Source organism: Prionailurus viverrinus, chromosome D4 (genome assembly GCF_022837055.1).
Source record: "Prionailurus viverrinus isolate Anna chromosome D4, UM_Priviv_1.0, whole genome shotgun sequence".
Classification (NCBI taxonomy): Eukaryota; Metazoa; Chordata; class Mammalia; order Carnivora; family Felidae; genus Prionailurus; species Prionailurus viverrinus.
In genome coordinates this window covers 42,660,780-42,679,948 of record NC_062573.1, presented here as the reverse complement: position 1 = coordinate 42,679,948, position 19,169 = coordinate 42,660,780, and the positions used below count along the sequence as shown (strand labels likewise).

Below are 19,169 nucleotides of genomic sequence, written 5' to 3'. Positions count from 1 at the left end.
GTCCGAATTCATTACCCTCTCCTCTGCGTCCCCAGCACTTACAACATTACTCACTTGTGCTGTGTCTTAACTTAGGGGGCTACGTATTTGTATCTCCAGCTATGCCGTGAGCTCATCGAGGGAAAGCAATCGTGACCCTTTTCACACTTCACCTTTATTTTCTAAGCACGTTAAAATCGAAATTGCAACAGTTGTTGAACTTTTTGTATTTTTCCACACCAGTGTTTTTTGCTTTATCTTTTTCAGCTGATCGTAGAAAGAGCATTCAAAAATACTTCAGCCAGCTGTTAATTGAATATTCTATTTTCCACATACTTAAATAAGCTAGGATGTTGCTGATATATCGTGGTATCCTCGATACCTAACACCTTATCTACCACATGATAGACATTCAGTAAATTTCTATTCAGTGAGGAATGTGTGCTTCTGATAAGGATACAGAAGATCTTTTTATTATCTTTACATATTATAGAAAGACCTGGGGCTCCTGGCTGGCTTAGTCAGTTGAGCATCTGACTCTCGATTTTGGCTCAGGTCACAATCCCAGGCTCGTGGGGTTGAACCCCACATTGGACTCTGCTGAGCATGTAGCCTACTTAAGAGTCTGTCTCCCACTTCCTCTGCCCCGCCTCCAATTGCACCTGTGTGCACGCACACACTCTTTCTTTCTCTCTCTCACAAAAAGACCTTTGTACAAAACCACAGATGTTGTTTTTTTATTATTTTTAGATGGGTGTCTCTGACTTAGCACGTTTGCTTTAGAACTAGAGCAGTTCTTGAAAAAAAAATTTTTTTTTACATTTATTTATTTTTGAGAGGCAGAGACTGAGCACAAGTGGGGGAGGGGCAGAGAGAGAAGGAGACACAGAATCTGAGGCAGGCTCCAGGCTCCGAGCTGTCAGCACAGAGCCCGACGCGGGGCTCGAACTCACCAGCCGTGAGATCATGACCTGAGCCGAAGTTGGACGCCTAACCGACTGAGCCACTCAGGCGCCCTTAGAGCAATTCTTCAAAAGCCCAATTCTTCTGATGAATGAAAACATGGGTAAATATCTTGTACCATGTGATTCTGTATTAACCTATCCATTTCTGAAGTGTTGATAACCGTGAAATTGAGCACATTTTAACTTCTAATTTTTGAGAATTAAAAAATGTAAGATACCAGAACAGCCACTCATCTTATTTTTAAAGATTCACGTAATCTAGTAAGCTTGTACTGTTTTTTAGTGGTGTGTGGAAAACAGGATCCTGTCTCTTAGACTATTAAATGTGATATTTAAAACTAGCTTTGTGCTTTTCTGGGTTAAAAAAAAATATCAGACACTAGTTATAAATTCTAATGTGTTTAAAATCATTTTTTTACTTGTTTTAGTGTTTATTTTTGAGAGAGACGGAGGGCGAGCAGGGGAGAGGGCAGAGAGAGAGGAAGACGCAGAATCTGAAGCAGGCTCTAGGCTCTGAGCTGTCAGCACAGAGCCTGATGTGGGGCTCAAACCCATGAACTGTGAGATCATGACCTGAGCCGAAGTCAGACGCTCAACCAACTGAGCCACCCAGGCGCCCTGAGATCCAGATTTTTAACTATTTAACTGTAGAGCCTACATCCTTTTGCCTCCGCTTTGATTTTTTTGTTGTTGGCATGGTAATTTATCATCTTTTGTGCCAAACTTGGGAGTAAATAGAACAGAGTTTGAGATTTATAGGCAAGCACTAAGTCCTAGTACATTAAAATAAACGGTTTCTTAAAGGCTTTGGTTGGCACTGAAAAGGAATTAGTAAGTCGTTGATCTTGTACATCTAACATTGCCTCTGAATAACATGGATACTGAGGTTGGTGTGGATTTTCCTTTGGTGATAAGTAGCCCTCCCAAAGCTCTCCACTCTTGACTGGATTCTTCATAGAGATATAGAGCAGAAAGAGCCTCTTGAAGCCATGTCTAGTCCGGTCGTCTGCTTCTGGTCTGGTGAGTGATGAAATCCTCTCTTCAGAAAACCTGTCCTTCTTTTAAGGGACTCCCGATTGGAGTTTCTGTGTTCCCCCTCCTGATAAAATCCTGGCTCCATTTGGGTTAAGCCTATTTGAGAGACTATTGCAGATGAGGGTTATTCTTCAAAAATAATGAAGATCTATATTCACTGAATTCACAATTTCTTCTGCAGACTCCTTTAGACAAAGAAGTACTATCAGATGTCTGTCTTATTGTTAATACTTAACAGACTTGAACGTTTTTATTACAAGCTTTTTAGAATGAAGGTTCTCAACTAATAACTGTGAAAGATGCTTTACAACCATTTAATATTCATTTAGATGTTGTTTTCTTATGGGTTCTTCTTTATTTTTTACTGAGATGTCATTCACCGAACATAAACCTCTTTTATTTTTAAACACCTGCTTTCTCCTCTAAAACAAAGTGCCGGCCAGCACTTTCACAGACCCTTCTCTGGGCTGTGGGGCCACGATTTGGTGTCTGGTACTTTCGAGAAAACCCTGAGTTGCATCCTTGCTCTGGGCCTGTGCCAGGGGCAGCTGTCACTCACTGGGACACAGAGACTGTTCTGTGATGTTTCATTCAACATTGTGCTTTTCGCCTGCTGTTCTAACCTTTAGGCAAACAAACAGACAAAACACAGAGCCTAAACATCAACCTAATACTTCGAGTAAAGCAGGATCGCTTTTCTGTTTCCATATGTTTACTCTTACGTGTCTGTGTAACGTTGCCACTTGCGACTCAATTTATGGTTCATGGTGATTTCCAATTATTTTCTTTTATACTCCTCTCTACCGGCTTTATTTTTCTCTCCTGAAGATGACAGTGATAATATTTCCGTGTATTTGCAACTTGAGATACTGTGCTAGGTGCTTTATTGTGTCATCATCTACCTCAGTGATCTTGGCAGGAAGGTAGTCATTACTTCCATTTTACGAATGAGCCAAGTAAGGCTCAGAGATTGTGGAAGAGACAGTAGCTGGCACGGCTGTGCTAAAGTCCTGGCTTTTAAATCTCTGGTCCAATGCTGTTTGTCATTTATCGAAAGAATTGGACTCTAGGGGCGCCTGAGTGGCTCAGTCGGTTGAGCATCGGACTTCGGCTCAGGTCACGATCTCACGGTTGGTGGGTTTGAGCCCCGCGTCGCATTCTGTGCTGATGGCTCGGAGCCAGGGGCCTGCTTTGGATTCTGTGTCTCCCACTCTCTCTCTGCCCCTCCCCCATTCATGCTCTGTCTGTCTGTCTCTCTCTCTCTGAAATATAAAACAAAAAAAAAGTAAAAAAAAAAAAAATTAAAAGAAAAAAATTTGATTGTAATCTTTTATGAATTCCATCTTTGGTTAGGGGAAGCATTTTGAGAGAGAGCTATAGTAAATGTAAAATATAATTTTACAAATATAATTTTTAAAAATTGTAGCACATTAACGTGGTTCCAAAATTACAAAATCGTATACAGTGAAAAGCTTCCTTCTTACCCTTGATTCTGGTTGTTTAGTTCCCAGCCTCTCATCAAACAGGTAATGATTAGTGGGTATTAATTTCTTTTGTATTGGCCTCCTACTTTTCTTTGCATACACAAGCAAATACAGATATATAGTCCCCCCCCCCCCCATTAAAAAAAAATAATTGATAGCATTCCAGGCACATTATCTGCATCTTATATCTTCATATCAGATCTTTTCGTATCCATAAAGATAGCTTCTTGATTTGTTTTTACAGTGGGGTTTACTTTCAAATGTTGTCTCTGCTCTAAAGCATATACCTGAGATAACTGAACACCTACGTCCTCACAAAAACTTTTACAGGACTGTTGATAGCAGCATTCCTCGTAATAGCCAAAAAGTGATAACCACCCCTTGTCCATTGATTGATGAGTGGATAAAAATATGGTACGTCCATACAATGGAATATTATTTGCCCACGAAAAGAAATGAGGTATTGACACAAGTTACAGCCTGGAGGAACCTGGAAAACATGCTATGTGAAAGGAGACAGCCACCAGAAAACACATATTGTGTGGTTCCTATTATATGAAATAGCCAGAATAGAAACAAAATAAATTAATTAGTGGATTGCCAGGGGCTGCGAGGGTGGTGTTGGGGGAATGAGGAGTGACTGTTAATGGGTGTGGGGTTTCCTTTTGGGTGAGGAAAATTAGTTGTGGTGATTGTTCCACTACTCCATGAATTATGAAAATTCGCTGAATTAAAAATTTTTTTTTAACGTTGATTTATTTTAGAGACAGAGAGAGACAGAGCATGAACGGGGGAGGGGCAGAGAGAGAGGGAGACACAGAATCGGAAGCAGGCTCCAGGCTCTGAGCCATCAGCCCAGAACCCGACGCGGGGCTCGAACTCACGGACTGTGAGACCGTGACCTGAGCTGAAGTCGGATGCTCAACCGACTGAGCCACCCAGGCGCCCCGAAAATTCACTGAATTTTAAGTATTATTTTTTTTAATGTGTTTAAATTTATTTTTGAAGGAGAGCGAGAGAGACAGAGCATGAGCAGGGGAGGAGCAGAGAGAGAGGGAGACACAGATTCGAAGCAGGCTCCAGGCTCTATGCTGTCAGCACAGAGCCTGATGCGGGGCTCGAACTCACAAACCGTGAGATCATGACCTGAGCCGAAGTCGGATGCTCAACCGACTGAGCCACCCAGGCGCCCCTAAACTTTTATGTTTTGAGAGAGAGAGAGCGTGAACGGGGGAGGGGCAGAGGGAGAGGGAGAGAGAGGATCTTAAGCAGGTTCCATGCCCAGTACAAAGCCCAATGTGGAGCTTGATCTCATGACCGTGAGATCATTACCTAAGCTGAAATCAAGAGTTGGACACTTAACCGACTGAGCCACCCAGGTTTCCCAATAAAGCCATTATTTAAAAAATTTCAGAGGTGCCTGGATGGCACCTTCAGTCAGGTCACCTTCTGATGTTCTTCAGTCAGAAGAACATGTGACTCAATTTCCGGGTCATGAGTTCACTTTAAAGGAAAAAGAAAAAAAAAAAAAGGAAAGAGGAAAAAAAACTTCTATAAAGCTTAATTTTTACTTCCCATCCTTTTAGTTGTTACCATATAAATCAGCTTCTAATAACTGGACAGTTAGATTCTAGATCCTTCGAATTTGTTTCATCACATTCTAAGTGAATTGAATTATTTCATTAGCAGGCAATCTGTAATGCTTCTTTAATGTCTGTGGCTTCTCCTTAGCCATTTTGCGCATTGCTCACGCTGGCCGAGTTCTGTCTATTCTCTGTCCCTGACTGCTCTACTTCCTTTCTGTGAGGAGCCATTTCTCAGGTTGACTTCAGCATACCATCTTCTTTGGATATCATTTCACTCTAGAGCTGTCATTTCTTATTGTAGGAGCTATTCACAGTTATTCGTATTCTCTGGTTCCAGCTGAACTAACTCTGTTCCTATCAACATACTGTTTTGTCACCAAAATGAACTGTCCTCAGTCTAAGTCTGCCACCTGCCCAGGGTTGCCTCTTACCGAAGCTGGAGCTGGGCAGATACAGTGACTTTTTTTTCCCCTTTGAATCTTCCCTCTCACTGGCAAATACTTTTTTAGTGACAGTGAGTTCTCTTCAAATTCTGTTGCCTCTGGATCTTGGGTATGGATCCTTTTTTTTTTTTTTTTTTTTTTCCTGCCTTAGCTGGGAGTGAACGGTAAACAGGAGGAAAAGTTGAAAGAATCAGTCCTAGAGTTCCATCTAACAACTGTTCTTTTTGCGTAATCCTCTTAGCTTAGTTATATGCTGAGAAGTTTTTGGCAGGAATCGAAAATTTCGTATTTTGTTGGAAGGATTGATTTCTTACGATGAAGTATAAAAATAAATGAATATATTTCTGACAAGCACACTTACCTCACTTATTCATGCCTTGTTTTTGTTTTTGTTTTTGTTTTTCAGCTCTCCTACAAGCTTGCGTTCCCCATAACCGGCATGTATGGATCAATATTTACAGCCTGGAGGATCCTCGAAGTAATGAGAGAAAAGTCTGCTGCAAGTGACTGGTTGTTTTCCGTAGAGTCCTTGCTCCCTATAACCACAGTAATCCCTGCCCATGTTTTTCTTTTGTTGGCTCACCTCCTTGTTGAAGATCAAGGACAAAATCTTCGCCAAATACTGAAGGTCACTACAGAATTGGCCCAAGCAGATTCCTCTCAGGTAAAGTAAGAAAATAATGGGACAGTAATAGGAGTAAAGCTTAACTGTTGGAATTGTCGATTTTTCTTAGTTCGTGGATGATTCTTATCAAAGTTTTAAATTATGGGTTGATTCCTTTGTTTAGGATGGTGGGCTATCTTTATCTTCTCAATTTGTTCATTTTTGTCCTTACACTGAGTTGACGTATGCTTAACGATGCACGCGTTTCCTTCATGAGAACACACTTGACACTGAAATCTACACGTGATGCTATTGTGGTATTATTGTTTTTTGGTAGATTGGCTAATCTGCAGCACTTTTGTTAACTCTTGCGGCCTGTTCCCAGATGAATATCCCTTAGTTCTAATATTGATCTTTTAAAGTGGATGCAGATTAATCAGTTTAGGATAAAGGTACCTATGCAGTAGGCATCGATCTCTTTTTGACTTCTGGCAATTTGATTCTGTCTTGATTCAGTCCCTTAATAAGCTAAAAAATAGTCCTTGCTCTCTATGATAATGATCAACATGGTGGGATTCTTCCTATCTGCTCAGATCTTGGAGCGTAACCAGCAGCATTGTCTAGTCTTAGACATTAATCAGACTCCCCCCGCCCCCCGCCCACTTTTTGTAACTAACCTTATCCTTGGTAAGGTAATCTTTCTCCCATTGGATAGACTCTCAAGAATTAATTTCCTTTGAAGGGAAAGGCTTCCTAACCACATAAGCATGGTATTTTTATTATTCTGTTTATTAGTATCTGTGCTGATGCTTCTTTTTAAACCTGGTGAAGAAAAAGTTCATCTCTTTATGGAAAATGTGTGTTTCCTACAGGACAAAATTCAGTTGATAGAGACAGGATAAAAGTGATTAAGATACGAGGTGAATGTATTTGGATTCTTTTTATTCCCAGCTTGTTATGCTCATTCTTTTTAGTCAAGTGAGGAACCATTGATCTATCTATAAAAAGTTTTCCTTCGGACTAGACCTCTTGTGGTCTGATGTTTCCAAGTGGATTTGTGATGGTCTCAAAGTACCTTTGTGTCCTGGTGTGTGCATAATGTGAGTCATTTCAATTTGCTTCCTACTTTATTTCTCCCTTTACATGCTGTAGCGGTTGTGCTTCTAATAGATGTGTTGTTTCAGTGCTGACACCTTATAAGATAATATCTTTATAATAGTTAATGCACAGATAATGCCTGGAGACTATCTAAAGAAGTCCTGTGGTAGGTTACCTGACCTGTGTATGCCACTGATGTAAAACATATATTACATCAAATTCTGTGTTGATTATCAGGAAATGCTTGGGTCTTTGAAATCCTAGGGTGACATTTTTGGTTATAAGTAGTGGCGACACGTCTGTCTTAAATAGTTTTTATTAGCTCCAGAATTTAGAAAAAGCATGACCTAGACAGTATACCCATGGTAGAGTTTCTTTGTTTCCTCTGTGAATGGGCTGGAAGCCCGAAGCCTTATAACCTTATATTCATAGCCCAAAAGGAAGAGAGAGACGTAGAGGTGTTTGGATTGACCTCATTGGGTTGTGTGCCCATACTGAATCGACCATTGTGGCAGGATAATGGGGCACTTTAATTGGCCATCCTAAGTAGAATGGAAGTGGGTGAAGGGTCAATCCTGAATGCCACCGTGATCATGTGGATTGAGGGTGGGATGATCCCCCAAAAGAAAAACCGTTTCCTGGCAATGAAAGTGGGGATATGCTAAATAGGCCAAAAATGTAGCGGTGAACGTCTCAGTCAGTGTTGTGGGAGCTCTGAACTGGTGTGAGGGCGTTTCAGGTATGTCAAAGTCCTCACCCCTCTGAGCTCTCGGGTGGCCGTGTAGTAGTCTAAGCTCAGGGTGCTGGCTTGGCTGGTAGCCTCTGACCCCCTGGGGTTTTCAGGTATTTACCCCACATTCCTTATAAGCCTGATTTTTCACGTGTGCCACGAAATAGAAAAGGTGGGGAAGTACTAACGTGACCATCAGGTTTGTTTATCTTTTTCAATAAACGTTTAAGAAGCAGTGGTCGAAATCGAAATTGGTATGTTCCACTTCTGTTGACGATCTCTTGGGTAGTTTGGAAAGAAGAGAAATGGGTGTAATTGTGCCGTTACGATGAATAGTAGGGTGCAATGCTTAAATAGTTCCTCAGCTTCATGCATAAGCAAAGGCAGTGTCATTAAGAAGAACTTAGAAGTGGAGTTTTTGTGAAAAGGAGCATCCTTGAACTAGGAGATAGTGTTGTGTTTCCTCACTTCCCCTTTTGAAGTGACCATTTCATATCCTTTCATGGGACTCGGGTTACGGGTAAAGTAGCCAAAAAGAGAGGACCAAATATTTGGGAAGAGCAAGTTTTCTAATTGTGAGCAGATATTTGGAATAGACTCAGTCGAAACGAGTTATGATTGTAATCTGTTATTGGTGGGTTGTTTCTCTTTCGTTCACTGAGTTGACAAGTCTGCCTGAAGCTTATGAATTTTTGTGTGGTGTTTATCTGTTCTCACCGTAGAGGAAGAAGCTATATTATGTTTAAGCAGTCATTGGCTCAAATTCATGGGGCAGTTTATACTACGGAAAGGTCTGAGACTACTACTAAAGGGAAGCTAAGTAAATAGGTAGGTAAGAGCAGGAATTTCGAGGCTGTCTTTCACCTCTGTTTTGGTGGTCACTTAACCACTGTGGTAGAATTCGTTGAGGTGCAGTATGCTTGCTGAAGATCGACTTTGTGTGACATCTTAATTGATTGAAGGAATCCTACCGTAAGCTCTTGTGAGAGAAAGCATTTGAAAAGCTTGAACATGATGAAGTATGTTTTGGTATGCTTGTTATTATCATTATAAAGTATCAACTGAAGTTATTTTCAGTGCCCGTGAATGGTAGTACAAGTCAGTATCTACTAGTAATGTGATGTGAGTGTTCATAATGCTAAGAAAGCGGGCTTTTGCTTTTGCATGCATCAGACATTTATTTTTTTTTATTTTTTTTTAACGTTTATTTATTTTTGAGACAGAGAGAGACAGAGCATGAATGGGGGAGGGTCAGAGAGAGAGGGAGACACAGAATCTGAAACAGGCTCCAGGCTCTGAGCAGTCAGCACAGAGCCCGACGCGGGGCTCGAACCCACGGACAGTGAGATCGTGACCTGAGCCGAAGTCGGCCGCTTAACCGACTGAGCCACCCAGGCGCCCCCATCAGACATTTATCAAGCAGACACTGCATGCCTTATGCCTCATGTAAGTGCCTATCTTGGTTTGTGAGTAATATTCATTTAGTTAACACATGACGATGATGATGATTTTAATTTAAATTCAAGTTAGTCGACATACAGTGTGGTCTTGGCTTCAGGAGTAGAACCCAGTGATTCATCTCTTACATATGACACCCAGCGCTCATCCCAAAAAGTGCCCTCCTTAACGCCCATCACCCATTTACCCCATCCCCACACAGAAAATGGGCTTTTTGAAAAAAGTGATGATGTTACTTCTTACTAATCATGCGTTTTGATGCCTCTTCCTCCTCAGTGAGTTTTCATCCTTGTCTCTCACCCGGTTCCCCTGGGTCATGCATTTTCCATTGGGATTTATAGCTTTAGGGCCGTGGAAGACTAGTGGAGTTAAGTGGTCTGAAGGGAAGTTGGCTCTGTCAGTACTATTTTAGAGTTAACTAGACGCAGATGACGATGTTAAAATAGTTACCCAAAGACACAACAATAAATCGACACTTGAAAAAAATGGGCAACTCTTCCCCCTCCCCCACCCCCACATCTAGAAGTGCTGTCAGTAGTTACTAATCCTAACCGTTTTCTTACCCAGAGAAATATCTCTTACTCGTGAGATTTAATGTGCAGAAGACACAAGCTCAGGTCAGGCAGCACTCGGTAAAAGTTAAGTGTCTTTGACCTTCTCGGAGGGAATGTTCTGGGGAGATATCCAAGAGTGAGCATCCTGTGTAAATTCCCGTGGAAGTCTTGAAGGTTTTAAATGCGTCAATTTAGTTTAGAGAGAGGTTTTTGTATCATGGCCTATGCTTATAATAAATGAGAGTGCCGTCTATTTCTTAAATTAGTGTTTTTTCTGGAAATAGAAGTTGATAGATTTGTGTGCTTTTTGGTTATGTTTATATAATAGCTCCTGCTTGTCTGATACTGAGTAATGTTATTTTCATACGTTTTGAAATAAGTCATTCAGGCTGCCTTGAGGGATGCCTGAATGAGAATTAAAGCACATGGCTTCATGGCTCACGTACAGTAATGTCCAGTTGGCCTTATTCTTTCCTCTTCACCGAGCTATTTACTACCCCTATGGTTTGTTCAGGACCTGGTTTCATCTGGTGTGAAATCATTGGTAGTGAACGTTAAAAATGGACTTTACCGAGTTAATTAAGGGATGATGTAGACTGTAGGTCTAAATGAGGACATTTTCTGAGCTTTACAGCTTTTATTTTTATTTATTTTTTAGAGAGAGAGACAATGAGAGTATGAGCAGGGGGGAGAGACACAGGGAGAAAGAGAATTTTTTTTTCTTGGTATAATAAATTTTATTTATTTTTACTTATTTATTTTTTAATTTTATTTTTTTTAATTTACATCCAAATTAGTTAGCATCTAGTGCAACAATGATTTCAGGAGTAGATTCCTTAATGCCCCTTATCCACAGAGTCCACCCCCCCCCCCCACACACAACCCCTCCAGTAACCCTCTGTTTGTCCTCCATATTTGAGTCTCTTCTGCTCTGTCCCCCTCCTTGTTTTTACATTATTTTTGTTTCCCTTTCCTTATGTTCATCTGTTTTGTCTCTTAAAGTCCTCATATGAGTGAAGTCATATGATATTGGTCTGGGAGAAAGAGAATCTTAAGCAGGCTCCATGCTAAGTCGTGGGGCTTGATCCCATGAGTATTGACCTGAGCCAAAGTCAATAGTCAGATACTCAATTGACTGAGCCGCCCAGCTGCCCCTGATCATTACAGCTTTTAAAAAGGGCAATATCAAATCTTATTTTGAACCCTTAGCCAATGATTGGCCAGCCTGTGTATAACGTGACTATGGACAGTTTGGAAATGTCTCAGACTGATAGAACTTCCTTAAGAAGAGGTTAATAAATCAACAAGGCAGCTTCAGGTAAATGCCGTATGTTTACCTGGGACTCCCCCAACCAACCCCCTAAGATGTTTTTCTGCCACCCTTGTCCCCTGAGAAGAAAAGGCTGCTATTCAATTCTTAAAATCTTTCCTATTAGCTTAGCTATATTATATTAACTATATTATTAGTTACTTATTATAATATTTGCTATATTTTCTATATTTTCTTGTACTATATATTTAACATACTAGATTATGTAATTATATTAATATATATTAAATATATAAGATGTAATTATTATATTAGATATTATAGCTTCTCTATAGTTGATGGAATGGAGATTCTCCATCTGATGTTGATAGAGGTGTTAGAGGAAGCTATTTTCCCACATAGCAGTATGATTCTACAAAAGTCTTAATGGAATTATTAGGTCCTTCACAGTAGATCTTCTAAATATATGGAGGGAGGACACCTGACAAAAGATGATAGTCTCTTTTGGAAATCAAGGCTACTGTTAGTGGTTGAATTTAATTTAAATTAATTTAATTTAACTTAAATTAATTTAATATAATTTAATTTTAGAGAGGACACAAGTGAGTGAGGGCAGAGAGGGAGAGAGAAAGAGAGAAGCAGGGCTCACCCAAAGTGCGACTAGAGCTCACCTGATGTGGGACTCGAACTCACCAACTGTGAGATCATAAGCTGAGCTGAAGTCGACTGAGCCACCCAGGTGCTACTTAGTAGTTTTAAAACTTGAGAAAATGTGTTTTCTTCCTATGTTTCCTTTTTTTTTTTTTTTTTTTTTTAATGCTTGTTTATTTTTGAGAGAGAGAGCGTGAGTGAGGGAGGGACAGAGAGGGAGACACAGAATCTGAAGCAGGCTCTGAGCTGTCAGCACAGACCCTGACGTGAGGCTCAAACTCACGAACTGCGAGATCATGACCTGAGCCAAAGTCAGCCGCTTAGCCAGGCGCCCCTCTTCCTGTGTTTCTGTGTATATGAAGAGTTTATGGCAAGATGACACAGGAATCTGAATTGAACATGAGCCACAAAGATTAATAGTTTTTAGATGGTGTAGAATGAACCATGGCCAAGATGGTTTAGAATGCAGTCTTCTAGCTTAGCGTCTCAACTTCAATGGAATAACTCTAAATACTACGTGTAAAGTATATCAACTTCTTTCCGACTGATAGCATATGCCAAAAAAGGAAATGTTTATGAACCTTGGCTTGAGAAAACTCCACATCCCTTCCTTAAAACCAACCTTCATCGAGGAGCTCAACAGATTACGTTTTGTGAAACTCCCTGCCTCTCCCGAGCCCTTGTGCCTGCTTTGCTTTTCTCTTGTTTTGAAGTGGAGATAGCTAGAGCTGGGCATTTATTTATTTATTTATTTATTTAATTTTATTTTATTTTCACATTTTGGTTGTTAAGCCTAGTTAAAGGTCTTGTTTAATGGGAACAGTTGGCACTCTTCGATAATTTAATCTTATCCTTTGTAATGTGTTCAGGGCTTAATTTTTTCCATGTGTACAAGTGTACACACTTTTGAGCCATTTGAAATCACTTACGTGGCCAGGTTCATGGCCCATGACTTGCTGGTCTTTTAAAAGTGCCACATTATCAAACAGTAAAAAAGCTGACTTTCAGGGAAGAATCCTGTGATAGTTCTACTCTGGGTCATAAGCCATATTTTAACATGGAAAATGAATAGGAAATGTGTGAAATTTAATGGTCTGTAAGTTACTGCTGTGAGAAAAGGAGAAAATATATTCCATAAAAGAACTTGCACAAAGAGTCTTTGGACACTTTGCACTCTGTTCTATTGTCGCTGAGTTCTATGAATTGCTACCCCCTGAAGTCAGTCTGCTTTCTGTGTTCTTCACATCAGCAAAAAGAAGCTGGAATGTACAATACTTTTAATAAAGAGCTTTACAGATAAGAAGTGCGGTACTACTATTCCCTTGTAGCCATAGCATCGATTACGCCCAGAGCAAAATTGGGCTGAGCCTGTCAACATGAAACAATTAGACAAAGAGAAACACAGACCAAAATCCAAGGTCAGGTATCTATTCCATGCTGTGCTAATATGCTTATTTTTTCTTTATAAACCCCACTTCGATATCTGTGGAATAAACATGTTTTTAACTGGCATTTGAACCCTTTGAAATCTTTCTGGTTTTCGTTTTTTTTTCCCCACCAAGCCTAGAATTTTTACTCAGCAAGGAGTTCTATATCAATTTCTTGCTTTCCCTAAGTGTTCCTATTGGGCAGAATTTCTTTTGAGCAAGAGTCTATAGATTGTAAACTGCTTAAGATTCTCACTGAAGGGATTGTTTGTGATTTTCTGTTCAGTTTCAAGGCAATAGTCACCAGTTCTAATATAGTGAAGCAAAAACACTTGTCATATGTGAGCTCTGAGGCTCAGCGAGGAGGGAGGTTGGAGTCTGATGAGGTTTGGGCCCTGTACTGCTTTTGGCGTAGTGGAATCTTTCTGCTCCCAGTTAAATACTGGATGAGAGTAGTTCTTTCTCCCTGCGAAACCCCCCCTAAAGGAACTACCTGCTTGAGATGGCCTAAGTGTTGGTGAAGGACTCAGAGGAGGATCGGATTTTGTGGCACCTTTGAATTTCAAAACAGGCACGAGGAATTCTCCTCAAGGGGAAAACTCACCGAAGCCCACTATTGCCAGAATAAAAAATTCTCATTTTAATGAATGGATTGGGAAGGGAGAAGGTGGGATTGGCCTCCCACCTACTTGTTTCGTGGCCACTCTTTAAAAAATTTTTTTTTTTAATGTTTATTTATTTTTGAGACAGAGAGAGACAGAGCATGAACAGGGGAGGGGCAGAGAGAGGGAGACACAGAATCTGAAACAGGCTCCAGGCTCTGAGCTGTCAGCACAGAGCCCGACGCGGGGCTCGAACTCACGGACCGCGAGATCATGACCTGAGCCGAAGTCGGACGCTTAACCGACCAAGCCACCCAGGCGCCCCTCATGGCCACTCTTAAAGTAAAGTTTCCAGTTGACATCCTCTACCATTCATTCTCCACCCCCTGCCCCCGCTTTATTTATTTACTTACTTGCTTACTTATTTTGAGAGAGAAAGAGAGAGAGAGAGAGCAAGCACACAAGCAGGGGAGGGGCAGAGAGATGGAGAGAGTGAGAGAATCCCAAGCAGACTCCGCGCTGTCAGCACAGAGCCCGATGCAGGGGCTTGAACTCACGCACTGTGAGATCACAAGCTGAAACCAAGAGTTGGCTGCTTAACTGACCGAGCCACCCAGACACGCCCTACCATTCATTCTTTAGCTCTTCCGGAGTCAACCCTTCAAATAAGAGGAGAGTCTTATTTAAGGAAACATTGCTTTACATCTATGGCAGCAACCCATGCAAGTTCCCTACAAGCAACTTAGCATTGATTCATATATATATGAATATAAATATATATATTTATATATATAAATATATATTAATATAAATATATATATAAATGGAAAATAAAGGCTCATCAGACTTTGAGAAAATTTAATAGCATAACTGACCAAAGAATCTGTTTCCAGAAGAAAGAGAACTCAGGGAGCAGAAGATCATGCAAAAACGATCAAAGTCTTACGAGGTGTTGTAAAGCTATTCTATACAAAAATACTGCTGTGACAAAGAAGAAATTCAATGACAAGAGATTTTTAGAAATTAAAAATGATTGCCACAGTACATAAATGGAGACAGGATTAGTGATTTACAGAATATTCAAGTAAACATTTCAGAATATAGAGCCCAAAATAGAAAAGAAAAAAAGTTAAGACGTTGAGGGTCCATTTTGGGAGCTCTAACATCTTTCTATTGAAATTCTTGTTGGAGGGAACAGAAAATGAAGGGGAGAAACTTAAAATGTGACAAAACACGATTTCCTGAGCTTAAAAAAAAAAAAAAGACACAAGGATATAGATTGTTAGGACCTTCTGAAAGCCCAACAGCATATGTAAGAATAGATCAATACCTAAATTTGTCCCCAGAATTTAAAGGATAAAGAGAAAGTCATAAGAGGTTTTTAGAGCAGAATGGGGGGAAAGAAAAACCTAGTAAGACTGATCTTCGATTTCTTACCAGCAGCACACTGGGTGTTGGAATACCCAACAAACTGGGAATATCACCTTCCAGTTTCTTGGGGAAAGTCACTCTGCTCCTGGATTATTTGTCCTCCTTCATCTATGTTTTTTTTTTTTTCAAGTTTATTTATTTTGAGAGAGACAGAGACACTGTTGAGTAGGGGAGGGGCAGAGAGAGAGAGAGAATCCCAAGCAGGCTCCGCACCATGAGTGCACAGCCCGATGCGGGGCTCAAACTCACGAAACTGCAAGATCATGACCTGAGCTGAAACCAAGAGTCCGGTGCTTAACCGACTGAGTCACCCAGGCGCCCCCCCCACCCCTTATTCTACCTTTTATTACTGATGGTAATAAAGACTTTTTTCAGATGTGTAAGAATTCAAGAACATTTCTTGCTTACTGATTTTATTAGGGGGTGGGGAGAAAACCCCTCAAGGACATGCTCCAGCAAAACGGAATATGAATCCGGGAAAGCACAGAGAAGAAATGTTGAATGGTGATCAAAATATCCAGTAAGCCTTATGGCTAATTTAGAATAATTATGTAGAGTATGAAAAAATAACTACCTGGAACTAAAGTCCGAGCTTTAAAACGTGGTAAGGGCTGAAAGTGGGAATGTGATGGTGTGAAAAGTTGAGAATGTGCTAAGGGTGGTTTTTGGGGGGAACCGAATAGTTCTTGATGTTAGTAGAAAAATAATTTGAAATATGTACTTAAGCTCTTATTGGTAACAATTAGCGATTTATAATTTCTAAGTCACACAACAGAATTCCAAATACACCAGTTATCATTGAGTCAATTAAATTACCTTATCAAAAGAAAGATTCATAGACTCTAAGCGACAAACCTTGAAACAGTGACACAAGTTGAAAATAGATGATAAAAGGGCACCTGGGTAGCTCAACTGGTGAAGTGTCCAACTCTTGATCTCACAGTCATGAGTTCAAGTCCCACGTTGGATTTCACACTGGGTGTGGAGCTTACTTAAAAAATTTTTTTTTTTTTTTTTTTTTTTTTTAGCATTTATTTATTTTTGAGACAGTGACAGAGCATGAACAGGGGAGGGGTGGAGAGAGAGGGAGACACAGAATCTGAAACAGGCTCCAGGCTCTGAGCTGTCAGCACAGAGCCCGACGCGGGGCTCGAACTCACGGACCGTGAGACCATGACCTGAGCTGAAGTTGGACGCTTAACCAACCAAGCCACCCAGGCGCCCCAAAAAAATTTTTCTTAAAAAAGGTAAATAAATGGTGAAAATTAAAAGCCGGGTAGATCATTAAGAAGCTAGAAAATTATCATCCAAGTAGATAATACAGAATCCAAGGTAAAAATTCTCACACAGAGGGTATTTTATACTGACCTAGGTAGAATTCCAAGTCAGATTTCATTTAGAAGCTGTTTCATCTAAGTTAAGAATCAGAGAAATGTGTCTGATGTTAGTTTTACTATTTTTCTGGAGATTCTGCTCATTGTTCATTCAAGAAAAAGAAAGAAAACTTATGTATGTACTATAAAGGAAGAAGCCAATGCTCCTTAGAAAATGCAAGAGATTATACTTAAAGCTGCTGCTTTTAGAGGATAGAGTGGGAGAGAGCCAAAGCATAAGAGACTCTTAAAAACTGAGAACAAACTGAAGGTTGATGGGGGGTGGGAGGGAAGGGAGGGTGGGTGATGGGTATTGAGGAGGGCACCTTTTGGGATGAGCACTGGGCGTTGTTTGGAAACCAATTTGACAATAAACTTCATATATTGAAAAAAAATAAATGAAAGCTTTGAAGGACAAAAAAAAAAAGCTGCTGCTTTTAGAATGGATAGGAGAGTTTAAGACAGTGGATAGATACAACATCAATGAACAAAACCAGTTGATTTTCTTTTTAAAAACCCAATAAATTAAAAAAAAAGGCAGTATATGGGAAAGATATAATTTATAAGCAGCATAGAAACTATAACTCGCAATACTAGAAATATACAGAAACTGTGTTTTGGCAAAATTTTATAATTATAGCAGACAGTGGCTTCTGGTATGATGCTTTAGATGTGGAATTCACATTATAAATATTTATCCTTGATTGAAATGTAATGACCTTATGATTGCAAGACCTTTAGTTTTGTTTTTTCCGTTAATTACCTTTAATTGGTGTATGGGTTCCGATTCATTACCATAGATTCACTGCAGAAAGGTATTGAATTAATCAATTTCCTGTCTAGTGCCCAAGGTCCAAAAGTGAAGTGCTTGTCCCATTTGCCAGCTTGATTGAAGTCTGAGTTCTGCTGAATAAATCAGTCCTAGACCTTTTGATAACCTGGCTGATACTATGGAATGAATTCTTCTATTCTTAGTATTGCAGTGTTAAATAAATAGTTTTAAATATAGTCTACTCATTAGAAGGTAAATTATCTTCTCAAAGTAATAGCTAATGAAAATAGCTAACATTTACGTATACTTATTATATGGCAGTCCTTATTTTAATCACTTTATTTGCCTATATTAAATAACTTACCAACAGCTCTGTGAATTTGCCGCCACCACTGTTTAGGAACTGAGGCACAGAGTTTGATTAATTTCCCCCAAATCACACAGCTAGTAATTGGCGAAGTCAGGATTTGAACCCAGTACATATAGTTCCAGAGTCTGTGCTGTTACCTGGTGTCTCTATACAACTTTTAGAGACCTACTGTCTCTACACAACTTTTACTCAAACTACTAAAATTTTTTTTGAAAGAGTTAAACAAGGTTGGGGCGCCTGAGTGGCTCAGTTGGTTAATTGTCTGAAACTCTTGGTTTCAGCTCAGGTCATGATCTCATGGTTTGTGAGTTCGAGCCCTGCATTGGGCTCTCTGCTGACAGCATGGAGCCTGCTTGACGTTGTCTCTCTCCCTCTCTCTCTCTCTGCCCCTCCCCCACTCACTCTCTTGATCTCTCTCTCTCTCAAAAATAAATAAATAATGTTAAGAAAAAAAGTAAACAAGGTTTATAAACTTTGCATTTTTTGTTTAATGTTTTTAATGTTTGTTTATATCTGAAGGAGAGAGATACAGAGCATGAGTGGGGAGGGGCAGAGAGAGAGGGAGACACAGAATCCAAAGCAGGCTCTGTCAGCACAGAGCCTAACGTAGGGCTCGAACTCACAAACCATGAGATCATGACCTGAGCTGAAGTTGGACGCCCAACCAACTGAGCCACCCAAGTGCCCCTAACTTTACATTTTTAAGATTGGCCTACTCAGCTGTAGAGAGGATTAAATGCTAAGATAAGAACCTCAACCTTTGTTTGAAATCTTGCCAGATCTTCAGTCTAGTGTGATTATTTTTGTCTCTATTCTAGCTTCCGTTGGCCCTTCCATAAATAGGTAAATCGCATTTAGCCGGATATTTATACCTAAATGGAACACCTATGCACAGTCCTAACTCCTGAAAGCTCCTATCGGAGGAGAGAGTGAGAATATTCAAGTGAATCAGCAAATCAGCAAGCATGGTTGCAATTGGGTTTAGTGCTTTTATGTACATTTGATCATAACTGGGAGATTCTGAAATCTAATCAAAGTCAGGAATATTAGTGAAAAAATTAGGTTGTTCTTTTATTTTGAAAAATGTTTATAAATTTGAAGAAAATTATACATTGGTTAGGTTTGAAACATTTAAATTATTTGATAAGATAAATATATGTGTATGTATATATATACACATATACATACATATATATGTGTGTGTGTATACACACATATATATACATATATATGTGTGTATATACACACACACACAAACATATATATATTTTGTTTGTTTGTTTGTTTTTTGTTATGTAGGCTCCATACCCAGTGTGGAGCCCAATGTGGGGCTCGTA

General features: G+C 39.9%; 1 protein-coding gene across 9 annotated transcripts in view; it reads left to right on the top strand.

Moving 5' to 3' along the window:
* FOCAD (focadhesin) overlaps positions 1-19,169 on the top strand; it is a 313,853-nt gene that overhangs the window by 98,432 nt on the left and 196,252 nt on the right. For all 9 annotated transcript variants that reach the window (XR_007146086.1, XM_047828975.1, XM_047828979.1 and 6 more), the window contains one exon: positions 5,899-6,156. Coding sequence is in view for 8 of the 9 variants with exons in the window: in XM_047828975.1 (XP_047684931.1) it covers positions 5,899-6,156 (258 nt within the window). In the remaining variant the exon portion in view is untranslated. The remainder of the gene's footprint in view (positions 1-5,898; positions 6,157-19,169) is intronic.